This window comes from Cololabis saira, chromosome 13, assembly GCF_033807715.1.
Source record: "Cololabis saira isolate AMF1-May2022 chromosome 13, fColSai1.1, whole genome shotgun sequence".
NCBI lineage: Eukaryota > Metazoa > Chordata > Actinopteri > Beloniformes > Belonidae > Cololabis > Cololabis saira.
In genome coordinates this window covers 1,751,712-1,774,021 of record NC_084599.1, presented here as the reverse complement: position 1 = coordinate 1,774,021, position 22,310 = coordinate 1,751,712, and the positions used below count along the sequence as shown (strand labels likewise).

Genomic DNA, 22,310 nt, shown 5'->3' with positions numbered 1-22,310 from the left:
AGAAACCATTTTACAAAGAATGTAAATTATATGAAAATTAGATGTGAAAAAATATGACAATTATGTTAAAGCATTATTTTATTAACATAAAAATATAAATACAAATATAAGAACTCAATCTTACCAAAAATAAAAAGTAAAAAAAAAACTGCCAATGGAACAAGAGAAGATCTTCACTGAAATGAGTGAAAATGGTTTTCTAGAACGAGTTACTTTTTAAGTGACTGTCTTATTTTAAATGTAATGATTTTTTTTGGACTAGAAATAAAACCTTTCGACTGGATATAAGACAAGTAGTCTTGGTAAGATTTTGACTTTTTGTAGGGTTTCTTTACTGACAAATCTCGCAACCAGACAGAGAACATTTCAGCCTCCTATTTTTCCATTTCCTCCTCATGCTCCTGGTAGTCCAATGCCTCCTGGTCTGGTCCTGGTCCTGGTCTGGTCCATGGATGGTCCTGGTCCTGGTCCTGGTCTGGTCTGATCCATCGATGGTCCTGGTCCTGGTCCATCATGGCCTCCTTACAACATCATCCCAGTGCCTCTCCTTCAGTCTGCTGTGCAGAAGTGTCTTCACCTTAAACAAAACAATTCATGCATTAAGTATTTTTGTATTCATTTTGATACAGACATAAATAGTGATAGTTCCTGCTGTGTGGGGGTCACAGTGTTTTTGGCATAAATAACAGACCAAACCTTCCTCAGTTTGCCTGAGCAGGTAAATTGGTTCAGCCACCGTTTGTCAAACCCACTGGCTCTGTGTTTTTGAGAAGATCTGTAAAGATGAATAAAAAGTCATGTTTAAATCACGTACACGTTGGCTTCGCGTTGATATGCGCCTAATGACTGAAAACTGATTTATGCCTCTGCGTTACACCAACGCAGAGCCTACGGCGTAAGGTGCGCGTCGCCGCGTACCCTACGCCGTAGGCTCTGCGTGGATTCAACGCGGAACCATAAATCAGCCTTAACGTTACCCTCGCCTCACAAATCGTCCCGTCCTGCACTCTGACCCTCGCTATCACCTTTCATGCATATTTGTGCACTACTTTCAGCCCTGACAAAATTGCTGCATCTTGTCAGTAACATGATTTATTACTTTTTAACTGCCTGTAACGTTAATTGTCTGCACTGTTTCACCTGCACTCTTGCTTCTCCTCGTCGCCAGGTCGCTTTTTAAAGTACTGTATATATACCGAATATAAGACGAATAAACAAGACATGCTTGGATGCAAAAGAAACAATATTTACCTGTTTGAACAGCCAGGGAAAACCAGGACGCCGATTTTTAATACAACAAATAGCGGAAAAACACGGAAAATAATTCTGGAGATTTCGTCTTCTTCTGCTGGTGCTCTGTCGTTGATACAGCGCCCCATAGCGGCGCAATGCTGCAACTGCAGTCAAAATAACATCCATCCAGTGAGTCCAACTTTTTTCTCAACGGTTCGAAAAATTGAGAAAATTGATCTTGCGTTTTGTTGCATTTTGTTGCAGGTGTTGATCGCGTTCGTGGTGCCATCATGTGTTGCATATGTAGGCTATTTTTAAATTGTTAAATCAAATCCTTTTGTTGACAAAACGTATTTGGAGTTTAACTTTTGACATAATGGCTTTAGGGCTTCTTGTTTGAGAAAGAGTTGAAAGAAAATCAGAATTAAAAGCTTTAAAAACAACTGAATATTTCACTAAAGGTCAAAATTTTAATCTGTGTTTTTGTACACCACTCTATGGTGTACAAACAGTGTGTACACTGTACAAACTCTCATTTGTGTTGTATGAATTGCTACTATTTACTGTTTTTTATAAAGAAATACAATTAATATTATGCAGAATTGAGTTAAGCCTTTTGGCCCGGCCCTCCACAATATTTTCTGTTTCTCATGTGGCCCCATGGAAAAAATAATTGCCCAGGTCTGGTCTAGAGACAACATCTGTTGTATTAGACGCTATATAAATAAAATTGAATTGAATTGAATTGAATAAGAGGTGTCATCCTCCCACTTTGTAAAAGCAATAAAATCTAGTCTCACACACAGAGCGGTCAGAACTCAGCGGAGCAGGCTGACTTCTCCCTCTGCAGAGGACTATTAAATTCTATCCCGGTCTTCATCAGGTTCGATCACAACACTATATAGTTAAGTATGTTCAACTTTAGTTGTAATCCCTGTAGGTAATGATGCAATATGGATATAGTTTTTATTTGTGTTTTATGTATTAAAATAAATAAATTTGTGAGGTCATATGGCATTTTGAATAGAAAAATGGTTTACAATAAGGCTATGATGGGTAAATAAATTTAGTCTACTATTTAGTTTACTATGATGGGAATCAAGTTGGTTCAAGAATGAAGGCTGAGTTATGGTTCTGCGTCAAAACGACGCCGTGCCTACACCGTCACCGTGACGCCGTCGTGAACCTTCGGACTTCTCCGTCATTCCATTTCTCCGCGGTGCAGTTCGCCCCGCGACCGCTAGTTAGCGATCTTTTCCTGAATGGTTTATCCGACTTTTCCGGTCACAGTGAATCAAAGAGATAAGGACAACTATTGTGCAAAAAAATCACACATACACGAAGAAAAGAGCGCTGAAAGTTCACGACTGCTTCAAACCGGAAACCGGAAATGCGTTGCTTCCAAGTGAACCAATCACAGCCCTCTCGGTCTGCGTTTGGTCTGGGTCGCCTCGACGCGTAGTTACAATTTTTGGGAGGTGCACGTCAGTGACGGCATCAGTGACGGCGTCAGTGACGGCGTCAGTGACGGCGTGTGGTCTGCGTCGACGCGTACCCTACGGCGTAGGCACGGCGTCGTTTTGACGCAGAACCATAACTCAGCCTCGAGTCCCAGCCTTGTGGCACACAATCAGGGAATCCTGATGTATTCAGGGAATCCTAGTGTATAGTTGATGGACACTCCAGCCATAGATATAAAACACTGGATGTCACAGCCTTTTGGCATGGCAAGTCATCTTGATGCATGTTTCCTGTCAACATGTTTTACCGCCACCTGCTGGATAATGTGCTTATTGCATTGCCGCAAATTGATGTTCAGTCAAGCAGCGCTATTTCTGGATGAAAATGGTGGTAAAACTGTTGGCCCCTGAAGGTTACATTTGGCCCCATAATGGCCCCTGTTTCAGAAAAATCGTAGAACCGCCAGTGGACTTGAAGAGAGAAAAACAAGATGGCCCAGTGAAAGAGGAGGATGGTGAGGGGGTGAGGGGGTGAGGATGGTGAGGGGGTGGGGATGGTGAGGGGGTGAGGATGGTGAGGGGGTGGGGATGGTGAGGGGGTGGGGATGGTGAGGGGGTGAGGATGGTGAGGGGGTGGGGATGGTGAGGGGGTGAGGATGGTGAGGGGGTGAGGATGGTGAGGGGGTGGGGATGGTGAGGGGGTGAGGATGGTGAGGGGGTGAGGATGGTGAGGGGGTGAGGATGGTGAGGGGGTGGGGATGGTGAGGGGGTGAGGATGGTGAGGGGGTGAGGGGGTGGGGATGGTGAGGGGGTGAGGGGGTGAGGATGGTGAGGAGGTGAGGATGGTGAGGGGGTGAGGGGGTGGGGATGGTGAGGGGGTGGGGATGGTGAGGGGGTGAGGGGGTGAGGATGGTGAGGGGGTGAGGATGGTGAGGGGGTGGGGATGGTGAGGGGGTGAGGATGGTGAGGGGGTGGGGATGGTGAGGGGGTGAGGGGGTGGGGATGGTGAGGGGGTGAGGATGGTGAGGGGGTGGGGATGGTGAGGGGGTGAGGGGGTGGGGATGGTGAGGGGGTGAGGGGGTGGGGATGGTGAGGGGGTGAGGGGGTGGGGATGGTGAGGGGGTGAGGATGGTGAGGGGGTGGGGATGGTGAGGGGGTGAGGGGGTGGGGATGGTGAGGGGGTGAGGGGGTGAGGATGGTGAGGGGGTGAGGGGGTGGGGATGGTGAGGGGGTGAGGATGGTGAGGGGGTGAGGATGGTGAGGGGGTGAAGGGGTGGGGATGGTGAGGGGGTGAGGATGGTGAGGGGGTGAGGATGGTGAGGATGGTGAGGGGGTGAGGATGGTGAGGGGGTGAGGATGGTGAGGGGGTGAGGGGGTGAGGGGGTGAGGATGGTGAGGGGGTGAGGATGGTGAGGGGGTGGGGATGGTGAGGATGGTGAGGGGGTGGGGATGGTGAGGGGGTGAGGGGGTGAGGGGGTGGGGATGGTGAGGGGGTGAGGGGGTGAGGGGCTGAGGATGGTGAGGATGGTGAGGATGGTGAGGGGGTGGGGATGGTGAGGGGGTGAGGGGGTGAGGGGGTGAGGATGGTGAGGGGGTGAGGATGGTGAGGGGGTGGGGATGGTGAGGATGGTGAGGGGGTGGGGATGGTGAGGGGGTGAGGGGGTGAGGGGGTGAGGATGGTGAGGGGGTGGGGATGGTGAGGGGGTGAGGGGGTGGGGATGGTGAGGGGGTGGGGATGGTGAGGGGGTGAGGATGGTGAGGATGGTGAGGGGATGGGGATGGTGAGGGGGTGAGGGGGTGAGGGGGTGAGGATGGTGAGGGGGTGAGGATGGTGAGGGGGTGAGGGGGTGAGGATGGTGAGGGGGTGGGGATGGTGAGGGGGTGGGGATGGTGAGGGGGTGGGGATGGTGAGGGGGTGAGGATGGTGAGGGGGTGAGGGGGTGAGGATGGTGAGGGGGTGAGGATGGTGAGGGGGTGAGGGGGTGAGGATGGTGAGGGGGTGAGGGGGTGGGGATGGTGAGGGGGTGGGGATGGTGAGGGGGTGGGGATGGTGAGGGGGTGAGGATGGTGAGGGGGTGAGGGGGTGAGGGGGTGAGGATGGTGAGGATGGTGAGGGGGTGAGGGGGTGAGGATGGTGAAGGGGTGAGGGGGTGAGGATGGTGAGGGGGTGAGGGGGTGGGGATGGTGAGGGGGTGAGGATGGTGAGGGGGTGGGGATGGTGAGGGGGTGAGGATGGTGAGGGGGTGAGGATGGTGAGGGGGTGAGGATGGTGAGGGGGTGAGGATGGTGAGGGGGTGAGGATGGTGAGGGGGTGAGGGGGTGGGGATGGTGAGGGGGTGAGGATGGTGAGGGGGTGAGGATGGTGAGGGGGTGAGGATGGTGAGGGGGTGAGGGGGTAGGGATGGTGAGGGGGTGGGGATGGTGAGGGGGTGGGGATGGTGAGGGGGTGAGGGGGTGAGGATGGTGAGGGGGTGAGGGGGTAGGGATGGTGAGGATGGTGAGGATGGTGAGGGGGTGGGGATGGTGAGGGGGTGAGGATGGTGAAGGGGTGAGGGGGTGAGGATGGTGAGGGGGTAGGGATGGTGAGGGGGTGGGGATGGTGAGGGGGTGAGGATGGTGGGTGGGGGTGAGGATGGTGAGGGTGTGAGGATGGTGAAGGGGTGAGGGGGTGAGGATGGTGAGGGGGTGAGGATGGTGAGGGGGTGGGGATGGTGAGGGGGTGGGGATGGTGAGGGGGTGAGGGGGTGAGGATGGTGAGGATGGTGAGGGGGTGAGGATGGTGAGGGGGTGAGGGGGTGGGGATGGTGAGGGGGTGAGGATGGTGAAGGGGTGAGGGGGTGAGGATGGTGAGGGGGTGAGGATGGTGAGGGGGTGAGGGGGTGAGGATGGTGAGGGGGTGAGGATGGTGAAGGGGTGAGGGGGTGAGGATGGTGTGGATGGTGAGGGGGTGAGGGGGTAGGGATGGTGAGGGGGTGGGATGGTGAGGGGGTGGGGATGGTGAGGGGGTGAGGGGGTGAGGGGGTGAGGATGGTGAGGGGGTGAGGATGGTGATGGGGTGAGGGGGTGAGGATGGTGAGGGGGTGAGGATGGTGAGGATGGTGAGGGGGTGAGGGGGTAGGGATGGTGAGGGGGTGAGGGGGTGAGGGGGTGGGGATGGTGAGGGGGTGAGGATGGTGAGGGGGTGGGGATGGTGAGGGGGTGAGGATGGTGAAGGGGTGAGGGGGTGAGGATGGTGAAGGGGTGAGGGGGTGAGGATGGTGAGGGGGTGAGGGGGTGGGGATGGTGAGGGGTTGAGGGGTGAGGATGGTGAGGGGGTGGGGATGGTGAGGGGGTGAGGATGGTGAGGGGGTGAGGGGGTGAGGATGGTGAGGGGGTGAGGATGGTGAGGGGGTGGGGATGGTGAAGGGGTGGGGGTGAGGATGGTGAGGATGGTGAGGGGGTGAGGGGGTGAGGATGGTGAGGGGGTGAGGGGGTGAGGATGGTGAGGGGGTGAGGGGGTGGGGATGGTGAGGGGGTGAGGATGGTGAGGGGGTGAGGATGGTGAGGGGGTGAGGGGGTGAGGATGGTGAGGGGGTGAGGGGGTGAGGGGGTAGGGATGGTGAGGGGGTGAGGATGGTGAGGGGGTGAGGGGGTGGGGATGGTGAGGGGGTGAGGATGGTGAGGGGGTGAGGATGGTGAGGGGGTGAGGATGGTGAAGGGGTGAGGGGGTGAGGATGGTGAGGGGGTAGGGATGGTGAGGGGGTGGGGATGGTGAGGATGGTGAGGGGGTGAGGGGGTGGGGATGGTGAGGGGGTGAGGATGGTGAGGGGGTGAGGATGGTGAAGGGGTGAGGGGGTAGGGATGGTGAGGGGGTGGGGATGGTGAGGGGGTGGGGATGGTGAGGATGGTGAGGGGGTGAGGGGGTGAGGGGGTGGGGATGGTGAGGGGGTGGGGATGGTGAGGGGGTGGGGATGGTGAGGGGGTGAGGGGGTGAGGGGGTGAGGATGGTGAGGATGGTGAGGGGGTGAGGGGGTGGGGATGGTGAGGGGGTGAGGATGGTGAGGGGGTGGGGATGGTGAGGGGGTGAGGATGGTGAGGGGGTGGGGATGGTGAGGGGGTGAGGATGGTGAGGGGGTGGGGATGGTGAGGGGGTGAGGATGGTGAGGGGGTGAGGATGGTGAGGGGGTGAGGGGGTGGGGATGGTGAGGGGGTGGGGATGGTGAGGGGGTGGGGATGGTGAGGGGGTGAGGGGGTGAGGGGGTGAGGGGGTGGGGATGGTGAGGGGGTGAGGATGGTGAGGGGGTGAGGATGGTGAGGGGGTGAGGATGGTGAGGGGGTGAGGGGGTGGGGATGGTGAGGGGGTGAGGATGGTGAGGGGGTGAGGGGGTGGGGATGGTGAGGGGGTGAGGATGGTGAGGGGGTGAGGATGGTGAGGGGGTGAGGATGGTGAGGGGGTGAGGGGGTGGGGATGGTGAGGGGGTGGGGATGGTGAGGGGGTGAGGGGGTGGGGATGGTGAGGGGGGTGGGGATGGTGAGGGGGTGGGGATGGTGAGGGGGTGAGGATGGTGAGGGGGTGAGGATGGTGAGGATGGTGAGGGGGTGAGGATGGTGAGGGGGTGGGGATGGTGAGGGGGTGAGGATGGTGAGGGGGTGGGGATGGTGAGGGGGTGAGGGGATGGTGAGGGGGTGGGGATGGTGAGGGGGTGAGGATGGTGAGGGGGTGAGGATGGTGAGGGGGTGAGGGGGTGGGGATGGTGAGGGGGTGGGGATGGTGAGGGGGTGAGGATGGTGAGGGGGTGAGGATGGTGAGGGGGTGAGGATGGTGAGGGGGTGAGGATGGTGAGGGGGGTGAGGATGGTGAGGGGGTAGGGATGGTGAGGGGGTGGGGATGGTGAGGATGGTGAGGGGGTGAGGATGGTGAGGGGGTGAGGATGGTGAGGGGGTGAGGATGGTGAGGGGGTGGGGATGGTGAGGGGGTGAGGATGGTGAGGATGGTGAGGGGGTGAGGATGGTGAGGGGGTGAGGATGGTGAGGGGGTGAGGATGGTGAGGGGGTGAGGATGGTGAGGGGGTGAGGATGGTGAGGGGGTGTGTGGCGGTGGGTTTTTCCTGAAGTCCACTGTCAGGTGGTTCTGACTGCACCAGTGGACCAGCTGTTCCACCTCCTGTCTGTACGCGGACTCGTCTCCCTCCCGGATCACGGACTCGTCTCCCTCCTGGATCACGGACTCGTCTCCCTCCCGGATCGGGGACTCGTCCCCCTCCCGGATCACGGACTCGTCTCCCTCCCGGATCACGGACTCGTCTCCCTCCCGGATCACGGACTCGTCTCCCTCCCGGATCACGGACTCGTCCCCCTCCAGGATCGGGGACTCGTCCCCCTCCCGGATAGGGGACTCGTCCCCCTCCCGGATCACGGACTCGTCTCCCTCCCGGATCACGGACTCGTCTCCCTCCCGGATCACGGACTCGTCTCCCTCCCGGATCACGGACTCGTCTCCCTCCCGGATCGGGGACTCGTCCCCCTCCCGGATCACGGACTCGTCTCCCTCCCGGATCACGGACTCGTCTCCCTCCCGGATCGGGGACTCGTCCCCCTCCCGGATCACGGACTCGTCTCCCTCCCGGATCACAGACTCGTCTCCCTCCCGGATCGGGGACTCGTCCCCCTCCCGGATCGGGGACTCGTCCCCCTCCCGGATCACGGACTCGTCTCCCTCCCGGATCGGGGACTCGTCCCCCTCCCGGATCGGGGACTCGTCCCCCTCCCGGATCGGGGACTCGTCCCCCTCCCGGATCACGGACACGTCTCCCTCCCGGATCGGGGACTCGTCCCCCTCCAGGATCGGGGACTCGTCCCCCTCCCGGATCACGGACTCGTCCCCCTCCAGGATCGGGGACTCGTCCCCCTCCCGGATAGGGGACTCGTCCCCCTCCCGGATCACGGACTCGTCCCCCTCCAGGATCGGGGACTCGTCCCCCTCCCGGATCACGGACTCATCTCCCTCCCGGATCACGGACTCGTCTCCCTCCCGGATTACGGACTCGTCTACCTCCCGGATAGGGGACTCGTCCCCCTCCCGGATTACGGACTCGTCTCCCTCCCGGATAGGGGACTCGTCCCCCTCCCGGATCACGGACTCGTCTCCCTCCCGGATCACGGACTCGTCTCCCTCCAGGATAGGGGACTCGTCCCCCTCCCGGATCACGGACTCGTCCCCCTCCCGGATCACGGACTCGTCTCCCTCCCGGATCACGGACTCGTCTCCCTCCCGGATAGGGGACTCGTCCCCCTCCCGGATCACGGACTCGTCTCCCTCCCGGATCAGGGACTCGTCCCCCTCCCGGATCAGGGACTCGTCCCCCTCCAGGATCAGGGACTCGTCCCCCTCCCTCCCGGATCGGGGACTCGTCCCCCTCCCTCCAGGATCGGGGACTCGTCTCCCTCCCGGATCAGGGACTCGTCCCCCTCCAGGATCAGGGACTCGTCCCCCTCCCTCCCGGATCGGGGACGAGTCCCCCTCCCGGATCATGGACTCGTCCCCCTCCAGGATAGGGGACTCGTCCCCCTCCCGGATCACGGACTCGTCTCCCTCCCGGATCAGGGACTCGTCCCCCTCCCGGATCAGGGACTCGTCCCCCTCCAGGATCAGGGACTCGTCCCCCTCCCTCCCGGATCGGGGACTCGTCCCCCTCCCTCCAGGATCGGGGACTCGTCTCCCTCCCGGATCAGGGACTCGTCCCCCTCCAGGATCAGGGACTCGTCCCCCTCCCTCCCGGATCAGGTACTCGTCCCCCTCCCGGATCAGGGACTCGTCCCCCTCCCTCCCGGATCAGGTACTCGTCCCCCTCCAGGATCGGGGACTCGTCCCCCTCCCTCCAGGATCGGGGACTCGTCTCCCTCCCGGATCAGGGACTCGTCCCCCTCCCTCCCGGATCTTCTCCTCCCTTTTCTCTCTTTTGTCCATGTTGCAGCATCCTTTGCCGGACACCGGAACCTGCAGGTGGTCGTGGGTGGCTTGTAGCTTGCATTACGGAGCACAAGTCTTTCCCCGACCCTGCACCCCAACCTGGGACTTGCTGATTGGGCCGGAGCTTCGGGAGCTGCGTGCTGGCCTGCGGTCCCCACCCCTGGTCATCCCGTTGCTGGCCCCCCCTTCTCCTCCCTTTTCTCTCTTTTGTCCTGCAGGTGGCCGTGGGTGGCTTGTAGCTTGCATTACGGAGCACAAGTCTTTTCCTGACCCTGCACCCCAACCTGGGACTTGCTGATTGGGCCGGAGCTTCGGGAGCTGTGTGCTGGCCTGCGGTCCCCACCCCCGGTCATCCCGTTGCTGCTTCCACCTGCCTGCTGTGCTGTTGCCGTCCCTGACCCACCAGTCTGGCCTTCGGCAGGAGGGTCCCCCCTGATGAGCCTGGTCCTGCTCAAGGTTTCTTCCCTCCTAAAGGGGAGTTTTTCCTTGCCACTGTTTGGCTTAAGGTTTTTCTCCCACTAGGGGAGTTTTTACCTGCCATTGTTTATGTAATAACTGCTCGGGGGTCATGTTCTGGGTATGGGTCTCTGTAAAGCGTCTAGAGACAACTCTGTTGTATTAGACGCTATATAAATAAAATTGAATTGAATTGAATTGAATCAGGTACCCGTCCCCCTCCAGGATCGGGGACTCGTCCCCCTCCCTCCAGGATCGGGGACTCGTCCCCCTCCCTCCCGGATCGGGGACTCGTCCCCCTCCCTCCAGGATCGGGGACTCGTCTCCCTCCCGGATCAGGGACTCGTCCCCCTCCCTCCAGGATCAGGGACTCGCCCCCCTCCCTCCAGGATCAGGGACTCGCCCCCCTCCCTCCCGGATCGGGGACAAGTCCCCCTCCCGGATCAGGGCGATGACGGTGGTATCTCCGTTCTTCAGGAGCTTCACAGAAGAGCACCCTGAGGTGCCGTCGTTGGTGTGTAGAGGGAGAAGAGCAGTGGTGAGAGGACGCAGCCCTGGTGGTCCCGGTGTACTGTATATATATATATCCGGGTATTTATGTCCGGGCACATACATACATACATACATACATACATACATACATACATACATACATACATACATACACACACACACACACACACACACACACACACACACACACACACACACACACACACACACACACACACACACACACACACACACACACACACACACACACACACACACACACACACACACACACACACATACATACATACATACATAATCATATTTGGCAGCAATCGTACCACCATAAAATAAATAAAATATCCCTCTTTATGTACACAAAGAAAAAGTTTGACATATCTGCAGCAACAAAAGAACAAGTAATGAAAGTGTTTCATTGATTAGCTGATTCTTGTGTTTTTTTTGGTATTATTATTATTAATATTAGCATTATGGGCATATTGGAGACAACAAGGATAAGAAAAAATACACAGAAATACTCATATTCAATGTCTACTGAACGTCAGGGACTGCACAGACATCTTCAGATTTTTCAGAAATTTATTAATTTGTTTCGTGAATTTATAATGTGACAGTACAAATTGAATATATTTGAAAGTAACACCATTCATAAGAATATCGTAAGATGAATACTTTGATGTCATATTGAATGTGATATATCTAACTCTATAAAATACAGAGGGGGAATGAAGGAGCAGCAGCATAGACGTCTGATATGTTGACATTGTTTTAAATTTGGCATATATAATGGTGAAGTAAGTGGTTTCCCCTCAAAGATTTACAAGATGAGAATGAATCTTAAAAGAATTCAACCACACATGAACTCCCACTACCGGCCAACTACAACAGTCTACAGATGTGATTAGTGTACAGAGTGGGCAGATACGCTAACAAGCCACAGAGCAACTGTTTCCTCATATTTAATCTAGGTTACAACCTGAACCATAAGTGAAATGCACAAAGTTAGAAGTACCATCATCTGCCCTGCAAAAATGTGGCCAACATGTCAACGGTTGCACACCAGCATTAACTAGGTTTGTTTAAGTCTTAAATACAGACCTTTTTCAACCCACAGTAGTTTGCTGTATATGTAACTTTCTGGCCTATTGCTGACAGTAATGGCACTTCTACCTCTGCCCTCCTGCCTACAACACCAGTCACCTAGACAGAATACAGATTAGCTGAGTGTTTTACCATGAATTACCATGACAACAAAGTCAAGCTGATTGGCACAAAGGCAATGTATTGTTTTCCTCAACACAAAATGAGCAACCAGGTGTGTTTTTTGCCGTGCCCCATCCTCCACAGTACACAGATATTTCTCATATTTATACTATAACACTTTTTAGCATAAAGCACAAAAAAAAAGAATTGTGTGATAGATGTTTCATGTCAGCCATCAAAAGTGATTATGAATGATAAGATATAGCGATATGCTGTATAAAATCCCCCTTGAAAATACCATTCACCAGCAAACATGCCAACTGCAACTCAACACAACACAGAGACAAATCCAGGAGAAGAAAGTGAGTTAATTCCATTTAGCAAGCTTTATCTGTTGCTTGTTGTTTGCGGCAGCTTCTCTGCTGTCTCATCAGCCTCCAGCTCTTCTTGTTCAAGGGGAGGACTGTTTCCTGTTCCTAAGTCGAGCACTTGCAAGTTAGGTAGATGCGCAAAGGAGCTCTCATCCCCGACGTTGCCAGACAGCCGGTTAAACCTTTAAAAAAAAAAAAAAAAGGTTACATTTGTGTGTTTTGTGTTGTTTTGACTTGTTTATGGATAGCTATTTATCTGGGTTTTTTTTGTTTGTTCGCTGACTCATATAATTTTTTCTCCAAGCCAAGACTGTCAGATGTAAAAAGGGAAAATAAGATAAAAAATCTGAAAAAAGAAAAAGGAAATTCTAACCTGCAAAGACAACAGTTTATAGGCAACAGAATGAGCCCTCTGTTCTGTGTCCGTTTGTGTTTATTTCAGGTCGTATGTGTGAGAATTTTAGTCAGGACTTGAATTCAACTAAATCAATTATCATCTGCTTTCAAATATTGAAAGATTAGTCCCAGAAAGTGTGAATGATCATGAGATGTAAACCTGTGTGTCAATGGGGAGCAGGCAGGACATCTTTTTTAATTCAAGATCTTTTTATTAAAATTTAACAAAGTAAAAAAGGTGAAATGCTGCATGTCAATTACAAACATTTTGATTAGGCATGGGCATGTTAATCATAGCATACACCAGTGTACAGAATATAAAAAACAATTAAACAGTATGAAAAAATATAAAATAGTAACAAAAACAAACTACAGACCAAACTAATCCCTCCCCTGTCACTGCCAGATTACTAATCACAATATGAGGTCACTCTAACATCAAAAGCCTGCACTAGGAATATAAAAGAAATATGAAGTATAGTTCACAGGGTCTGGAATGCTTCTAGAAAAGGTCCCCACACTTTCTGGAACTTATTTGATTGCTGAAGCGAGTATCTAATTTTCTCCAGTTTTAAGCAGGACATGATGTCTTCCAGCCATTGCGCACGAGTAGGAGGGAAGGGATCCTTCCACCTGAACAGAATTGCCCGACGAGCCAAAAGGGAGGCAAAAGACAAAGTGTGCCCCTGTGCAGTGGTTAACTTCCTTCCTCCCTCCATGACCCCAAACAGGGCAGTCAGTGGGTTTGGTTCTAATCTGATTTTAAGCACCAGAGAGAGAGTATGAAATACTTCCATCCAGTACTTGTTTAGACATGGGCAGGACCAGTACATGTGGATGAGAGAGGCTTCTGCTACTTTACATCTTACACAGTATGGACTAGTATCTGGGTACATGGAGGATAACTTTGCTTTGGAAATATGAGCCCTGTGTACCACTTTAAACTGAATTAAGCAGTGACGTGCGCACAGGGAGGTTGTATTAACCAGTTTGAGTATGGACTCCCAGGTATCCTCTGATAAGGGAAGCCCTAAGTCCTGCTCCCATGCTGCTTTGAGTTTATCTGTAGGGGCACTCTTAAGATCCAGCAACATGCCATAGAAAGACGAAATGAGCCCCTTTTTGAATGGGTCTGTGGCAAGAACTTTGTCAACTGTGGTCGAGCCTATCGATGCACCAGGGCTGGGTGTCTGGGAAAGAACAAAATGTCTAGCCTGAAGATACCTAAAGAAATGTGATTTTGGAAGGCTGAATTTACTACTTAACTGCTCAAAAGATGCCATGGTGCCGTCTATGAACATATCTCTAAAACGAATCATACCCCTCCTGTGCCATTCCTGGAAGGTGGGGTCCTCAAGGGATGGTTTGAAAGAGTGATTTGATGCAATGGGGCTAAGAAGAGAGAAGCTGTGAAAACCAAAAAACTTCCTAAATTGGGCCCAAATTCTAAGAGAATGTTTAACCACTGGGTTTTTGATTGATTTAAGTGAAGGAAGTGGAAGTGAGGAGCCGAGTAGGGCAGGAATTGACAGGTCATCAGTTGGATGTAACTCCATCGCCACCCAGTCAGGGCGGTCAGCGCCGTCGCAGTAGAAGGACCAGAATGCAAGGCAGGGCAGGTTAGCAGCCCAATAATAATAACGAAAGTTTGGGAGGGCCAGACCACCTGCAGACTTAATTTTTTGAAGGTGAGTTTTGTTCAAACGTGGCCGTTTACCCCGCCATAGGTATGAAGATATAACTGAGTCAAGGGACTGAAAAAAAGAACCAGGAATAAAGAGTGGTAAGGTCTGGAAAAGGTACAAAAATTTAGGTAAAATGGTCATTTTAACTGAATTGATGCGACCCACAAGAGACATTGACAGGGGTGACCATTGTGTAAGGGTTTGTTTGGTCTCATTTAACAATGAGATAAGATTCTCTTGGAGCAGGTCTTTGTGTTTCCTTGTCACAGATATGCCTAAATAGGAGAATTTGTCATTTGCGATTTTAAAGGGAAAATTGGAAAGGTCTAAAGCATGCGATTCGAGATTGGTAGGGAAAAGCTCACTTTTGCTGAGATTCAGTTTATAGCCTGAGAGTTTCCCAAACTGACTGAGAAGTGACAGCGCAGGGGGTAATGAGGCCAGAGGGTGAGAGATGAAAAGCAAGAGGTCATCGGCATAAAGCGAGACCTTATGTTCCCTGCCACCTCTCCAGATACCGGACACATCCTCACAAGATCGGAGCGCTGTGGCAAGCGGTTCGATAGCCATGTCAAAAAGCATGGGACTAAGGGGGCACCCCTGACGGGTTCCACGATGCAGATTAAATGGTTTTGACCGTTGAGAGTTAGTACGAATTGAGGCTGTTGGGTGTAAATAGAGAAGTTTAATCCACAGAGCAAAGTTCGGACCAAAACCAAACCTGTCCAGCACAGCAAAGAGATAATCCCATTGGACGCGATCAAATGCCTTCTCCGCATCCAGAGAGACAACGCATTCAGGGATAGCCTCAGAGGCAGAGTAGATAATATTGAACAGTCGCCTTGTGTTGAAGTAAGACTGCCTACCTTTAATGAAGCCAGTTTGGTCTTCAGATATAATTGTGGGGAGGGCATTCTCCAGCCTATGGGCTAGGACTTTAGCTAGGATTTTAGCATCTGTGTTTAAGAGGGAGATGGGCCTGTAGGAGGCGCATTCAGTAGGATCCTTCCCTTTTTTAGCTATGAGGGTGATGCAGGCCTCCGAAAAAGAAGGAGGGAGGGAACCGTGGCTGAAGGATTCTGAAAGAACTGTAGATAGCAGTGGGGAAAGCAGAGTAGAAAATTTCTTTAGAAATTCCGCCGGGAAGCCATCAGGGCCAGGACATTTACCCGACTGCAGTGAAGAAATGGCTCGAGTAATTTCCATCAGGGATATCGGTTCTTCTAATGTCTTCCTTAGATCTGGTGAAAGACTGGGAATACTAAGACTATTTAAAAAGTCCGTAATCTCATCTCGATCAGTCTGAGATCTCGATCAGTCGACCTTAGTTAGGTGTATCCCGGGGGCCAGAGCGGGCGACATAGAAGCAAATTTGAAGCTACTGGCAAAGGGTAATCGTAAATATGGTAAAGTTATCATCAATGTCGGAGCTAATGACTCCCGTCTTCGCCAGTCGGAAGTAACCAGAATGAATATTGTCTCGGTGTGTAACTTCGCCAAGACCATGTCGGACTCTGTAGGTTTTTCTGGCCCCCTCCCCAATCTGACCAGCGATGACATGTTTAGTCGCATGCTCTCGCTCCGCCGCTGGTTGTCTCAGTGGTGTTCAGAAAACGACGTGGACTTTATTGACAACTGGGAGACATTCTGGGGAAAGCCCGGTCTGATTAGAAGGGACGGCATTCATCCCACCCGGGATGGTGCAGCTCTTATGTCTAGAAATCTGGCCAATGTTATTAGACACTCCCCCTGACAATGCAGGGTCCAGGCCAGGATGCAGAGCTGTAGTTTAACAGGGCTGGAGGCGAGGCTTAGTCAGTTAGAGGTGCCTAGCAAAATAGAAGTGGTTGCAGTTCCCCGCCCTCCAAAAGTTCACCAGGTGCAGCGTTACAGAGGCGTTAACCAAGATAACCTTGTAAAAATTAAAACCAATGTACATTTGGTACCAATTACAGACCTAAAAATTAGATGCGGACTACTAAATATACGATCATTAAGCTCTAAGTCTCTGTTAGTAAATGATATAATTACAGAGAGCAGGAGTGATATTTTCTGCTTAACAGAAACATGGTTACAGGAGGAAGAGTATGTTAGTTTGAATGAATCAACTCCGCCCGGCTACTTTAATCATCACATTCCTAGAAGCACGGGCCGAGGCGGAGGAGTCGCAGCAATTTATAACTCCGGTCTCGAAACAAAAATTGAACCTAAGTGCAACTATAATACATTTGAAAGCCTCATGCTTGGTCTGAAATTTCCGAGCCGGAAATCAGAGAAGCCAGTTGTGTTAGTGGTAGTGTACCGGCCCCCTGCTGGTGCGTATCTGGAGTTTTTGTCTGAATTTTCAGATTTCCTTTCTGGATTATTGATCAGCACAGATAAATTCATCATAGTGGGTGATTTTAACATTCATATGGATGTTGAAAGCGATAATCTTAAATTAGCCTTCGATTCTCTTCTAGAATCAATGGGTATCTCACAAAAAGTGGATAAACCGACGCACTGTTTTAATCATACTCTCGATCTCGTTCTCACCTACGGTGTTGAAACTGATGGTCTGTTGGTGTCACCTGTAAACTCCCTTTTATCCGACCATTACTTAATAACGTTTGAATTTAATTTTGTTGATGTTGAAGTGCAAAATAGGAGGTATTATTTTAGCAGATGTTTGTCTGATGAAGTTATTGTTAAATTTAGGGAGGCCATTGCTTATCTTACGACAGTGCGAAATAGTGATGTAGTCGAGGCCAGTGACCTGGGTTCTACCTCTGCAGATGTTGATTTCCTTGCTAGTAACACTGCTGATTTGTTGCATTCAGCTTTAGATGAAGTTGCTCCTTTGAAAAGGAGGGTTTCTAGCCACAGGAGCTTAACTCCCTGGTATAATTCAGATATCCGCATGTTGAAACAAAACGTGCGTAAAATGGAAAGGAAGTGGTACTCTTGTAGGTCTGTAGACTCTCATCGTGAATGGAAAGATATTCTAATAGTATATAAAAAAGCCATTCGCAAAGCCAGAACAGCTTATTATTCAACGTTGATAGAGGATAACAAAAGTAACCCACGTTTTCTGTTCAGCACTGTAGCCAGGCTGACAAAGAGTCACAACTCTGTTGAGCCGTGCATTCCTGCAGCTCTCAGTAGTGAGGACTTTATGGGCTTCTTCAACAGTAAAATCGCGAGAATTAGAGAAGAAATCAACCAGCCGGTTGTAGGTGTTTCTTCAGCTTTAGCGACTTCCCTAGGCTCTGACTTGTCTCTAGACTGTTTTGATCCTATAGACCTCCCTGAGCTGACTTCACTCGTTAATAGAGCTAAGTCAACCACATGTATGTTAGACCCCATCCCGACTCGACTATTCAAACATATTTTTTCTCTTATTGGTACGACAATACTGGACCAAATTAACTTATCCCTAAGTTTAGGATATGTACCACAGGTTTTCAAAGTCGCAGTAATTAAACCTTTACTTAAAAAACCTTCTCTTGACCCAGACACCTTAGCTAATTATAGACCAATTTCCAACCTTCCATTTGTGTCTAAAATTCTGGAAAAGGCAGTTTCAAGCCAGTTATGTGACTATTTGTATAGAAATGATCTGTTTGAAGTCTTTCAGTCAGGGTTCAGAATGCATCATAGCACAGAGACAGCACTTGTTCGAGTCACGAATGACCTCCTTATGGCCTCAGATAAGGGATTAGTGTCCATACTGGTTCTACTGGACCTCAGTGCTGCTTTTGACACTATAGATCATGGCATTTTACTGCACAGGTTAGAGCATGTTGTTGGGATTAAAGGGACAGCTCTATGTTGGTTTAAATCATACCTATCTGACAGGTTCCAGTTTGTTCATGTACATGAGGTTTCTTCAGAACAGTCAAGGGTCTGTTATGGTGTTCCGTAAAACGTGTAGATATAAATAAAAAAAAGAAATACCCTCTCAAATCTTGACCTGGAAGTCCCGATATGAGCCCAGAAATATTTGTACAAAAATATAAAATATAAAACGTCCGACTTAAGCAGCGTAAAAGTAAGGTTAACAGCTTACAATTATTACAAAACTTATAGGTAAATCGGAAAAGCTTTTTTTTTTTTTTTTTTTTTTTTTCCCCTCTCTCTTCACCACTTATTTTCCCCCTTCCCTCAAATAGCCAAAAAGAACTGCAAATTAATAATATTTGCAAAAGGGCAGTCAAACTAACAACAGAGAAAATACTGGTTGTCGCGGGGTTACTCACCCTCCCCTCAGGAATAATGTGGCTCACGTAAAAAAAAAAAAAAAAAAGAGAGAGAAAAAAAAAGTCAGTCCGTGAGCGTCAGTGAGCCGCACCGGGCTGCAGGCGGAGCCGTGACAGCCTCCAACGGTCCCGTTACGGCGGGTTTGAAGTTTTGCTGCGACTCGTGATGAATTTGCGCGCCTCATCCACGGAGCCGATCCACTTCCTGGCCCCCCCGGACAGCGTGAGCCGGAGCCGGGCGGGGAAGAGCAGAGCCGGCCTCAGACCCAGCTGGTAGAGCTCCGACATGACTCCGCTGTATTCCGCTCGTTGGCTGGCAACTTCGGGGCTGTAATCCTCCACTATCCGGATGGGGTGGCCGCGATATTCCACTTTTCCTCTCCGGCGCGCCTCCCTGATGAGGATATCTTTCGTCTGGTACCGGTGAAGGCGGAGGATGACCGGACGCGGTCTCTGTCCCGGGGCCGGCTTGGCGGCGAGCGAGCGGTGCGCTCTGTCTATCTCTGGCGGTGACGGCAGCGTATCGTTCCCGAACACCTCACACAGCAGCTTGGAGAAGAAAGCCGTTGGAGACGCGCTCTCGGTCGACTCCGGTAAGCCCAGGATACGGATGTTCTGCCTTCTGCTTCGGCTTTCCAAATCCACCACCTTAGCCTTCAGCCGAGCATTATCATCCCGTAGAGTCGAGCAGATGCCTTCAAGGTCCGTAACTCGCTGGCTGAGGTCTTCTGTGGCGAGTTCAAGGGACGAAACCCGTTGGCCATGGTCCTCGACCGCGAGCCGCGTTTGGTCGAGTTTGGAGTCGAGCTGACTGAAAGTATTTTTGAACTCGGCGGCCAGGGCAGCGCGGTGTTCCTCCAGCAACGTGGTAATGGCCGCCAGGGTTAAGACAGCGCCAGCCTCGTCCTTTTTTCCCGACTTGCCGCTCTTCGAAGCCATCTCGGAGGTAAGTGGGCTCGTTCGAGACAAAAAAAAAAGAAAAACAGCAACAGGGAATCCCTTTTAAAGGAAAAAGTTTGAAAGTTTGAGGGCTTGGTGGTTTAAAAAGTTTGGCACTCACGGGAGCACTCACGAAACACGTCTACTCCATCTGCTCACCAACCGGAAGCCTCCAGGCAGGACATCTTAAGGGACCATGTGGGATAAACTAGTTCTGTGTCTGCTTATGAAAGCATTGTAGACAGTTCAGCCACAAGCACCAGTTTACACAGATTAAACTACATTAATTATCAGGTTCTGACACTGCACCAACTCACAGTGAGAAAGATTGAAAATGTAATGCAATATCGAAGTTGAAAGTTGCTCAGTATGTGATATGAGCAGGTACCCCCTATATTGTCCATCCCGGGACCCCTCTTGGTTTTGGGTTTGGAGTGTTAGTGTCGTAGCATGGAAGTCAAAAGGTATTGGGGCACAATCTGCGTGCCAAACCTCAAGTAAAATTTACTGCCCAAGCTGTCTGTCACATTTAAAACCATCCAGCACAGTCTTAGAGTTCCTTATATCATTTGTTCCAATTCAAGTTTTAATATTGTCTTGCGCAGATCCATAAATTATTACATTGGAAAAAAGAAAACCATTAGATGTTGAGCAGACAAAGTTCCGACTTCTTACCTTCAATCTGACAGTTTTGGCGGTTCTCCCGTCTTCCTCAGAGAGTCACGTGGTGGGAAGTGACAACGTCCTTATCAGCTGTTGTTACTATGAGGGCGTGGCCGACCTGCCAGGTTTGACTGGTCGGCCACGCCCCCGCTGGTCGGCCACGCCCCCACTGTCCTCCCACCGCTCCAAGATGCTGGTCCATGTGTGAGAGCATGTACGCTCCCTCATCCCTGTTCATAGTATGTTGTCCTTGTTTCCTGATCTCGATGGCCTCCATGATCCAGCGCTGGTGTCTGTTATCCTCGGTGCGGCTGACATGTGGGTCTCTTGCAGTGCTTTTTAGGGCCGGAGCACTGACAGTGCGAAGGCCCTATTGTATCTGTTTTATTTATTTTTATTCGTTCTTCTGACGAAAGGAGGGCTTTTTTGCCCCCCTAAACGTGTCCCAAAAGTCACCAAATTTTGCACGCAAGCCATGCCTGGCAAAAAATTTGATATTTAAAGGTTTTGCATTAATGGGCGTGGCAAAATGGCTCAACAGCGCCCCCTAGAAAACTTTGTGCCTCAAGCCCCACGATACGGTTTGACGTACATGCACGAAAATTGGTACACACCTGTATCATGTCGCAACTTAAAGGGGACCTATTATGAAAAACACGTTTTTTTCGTGCTTTAACATATATAAAGTGGTCTCCCCTCAGCCTGCCAACACAGAGAAGGAGGAAAGCAGCCAAATTCTACAGGTCTGTTCACCCCGCTCGGAGGATCCTTCCAGTGTCATGTGACTTCTACGAGCCGTTCAGATTTGCGCATTTTCGTTACATAACCAAAATGCAAACCACACCTCGTCGGCCTCCGCTGCGTGAAACCGCGCCCACAACTAACTCCGCCAGCCAGACCGTCCGCCATTGTTCCACAGCGAGGGACAGTTTTTGCATCGACACTTACCCTCATAAAAGGATCAGTTCCAACAGTACGGATCCGGCAACTGCACACGAGTCAGCGGTAAGTGGCGTTAATTTTTCATGTTATTTATATTTGTTTACAAGTATGATCTTTGCATGGGCTAAGTATTTAGCTCAGCTCCGGGGTTACTCCGTGTTACGGAGCTCTATTAGTACCGTAATACATTTATTTCTGTTCATGGTTTCAGATCTTCCAAGCACCTGAAGCTGTTCAACGACACCTTCAGAAGACGCACGGTCCTTCCTTGAGCCAGCAATAGTGTATACATGTTATTTATATACAATTTATGTTTTTTTTTTAACAATAAAGTTGCCATTTGCGAAAATTTTGTGTTGTGATTTCATTACAGTTAACATGATTTATTTGTCTTGTAACATAAGAAATGAAATGATGAGGAATCGGAGTAAAGAACTGTGGTGTAACTGTTTGGAATTCAATTAAATCTTCCTGTGTGAATTAGTGTGAAGACGAGGTGATCCGTTCCCTCTTCAGGGAACTAAAGGCTGATTTATGGTTCCACGTTACACCAACGCAGAGCCTACGGCGTAGGGTACGTGTCGATTTTAACGCAGAACCGTAATTCAGGCTTAAGATCCGTTTACACCGTGTCATAACTGCATGGTAGCGACTATCGCGTCGAGCTGCGTGACATCGGACGCTCTCTGTCCACACTGAAACCGTTAAACTCGCGGCCAGTTAGGACAGTCCAATACAAAAAAATAAAGCAATGGAATTGATTTTGTCGCAGAAGCTCTGTCGCATGGGACACGCTATAATAGTGTACGCAGCCGCTGCTCTTCTGCCTGGAGAGGCTTTGTTCCCTCCCCTGCTACATGTCATTCATGCAGCCAATCAGCGCAGAGCCTCATTATCATAGCCCCGCCCCTCAGAATCCCTCATAGAGAAGGAGGTTAGAAGCGGTAAAACTAGAGGCATGGCCCACAGGCTAAATTTCTGATTTATGTAGAAAAAACAAGCTTTAGATTGTTTTTAAGACATTCAACGCCTGTTTAAGATATACATTAAATGCAATAATAGGTCTTATAAATCAAAATGTGCGTCTCCATCCTGCGACGACGCGCATTACTTTTCTCTTTCAAAAGCGTTACCGTGGCGACGCTAGACGCCAAAAGCGCGCCCCCCCCCTTCATCTGATTGGTCCATATTTGATAGTTCCCCAAAAGTCACCAAATTTTGCACGCAAGCTAGGCCTGGCGATAAATTTGATATTTCATGGT

At 50.9% G+C, this 22,310-nt stretch overlaps 2 protein-coding genes across 4 annotated transcripts in view; both read right to left on the bottom strand.

The window, feature by feature from the left end:
• Positions 1 to 3,136: 3,136 nt before the first annotated feature.
• Positions 3,137 to 9,204, bottom strand: LOC133457968 (S-antigen protein-like). Its single transcript, XM_061737377.1, has 2 exons — positions 7,847 to 9,204; positions 3,137 to 3,164 (listed from the first exon to the last, which is right to left on the bottom strand). The coding sequence occupies exons 1-2, from the start codon at positions 9,202 to 9,204 to the stop codon at positions 3,137 to 3,139; spliced, it is 1,386 nt and encodes a 461-aa protein (XP_061593361.1).
• Positions 9,205 to 11,205: 2,001 nt separating this feature from the next.
• podn (podocan) overlaps positions 11,206 to 22,310 on the bottom strand; it is a 34,582-nt gene continuing 23,477 nt past the window's right edge. For all 3 annotated transcript variants that reach the window (XM_061737357.1, XM_061737358.1, XM_061737359.1), the window contains one exon: positions 11,206 to 12,367. In XM_061737357.1, the coding sequence (XP_061593341.1) occupies positions 12,202 to 12,367 (166 nt within the window). In that variant the 3' untranslated portion in view covers positions 11,206 to 12,201. The remainder of the gene's footprint in view (positions 12,368 to 22,310) is intronic.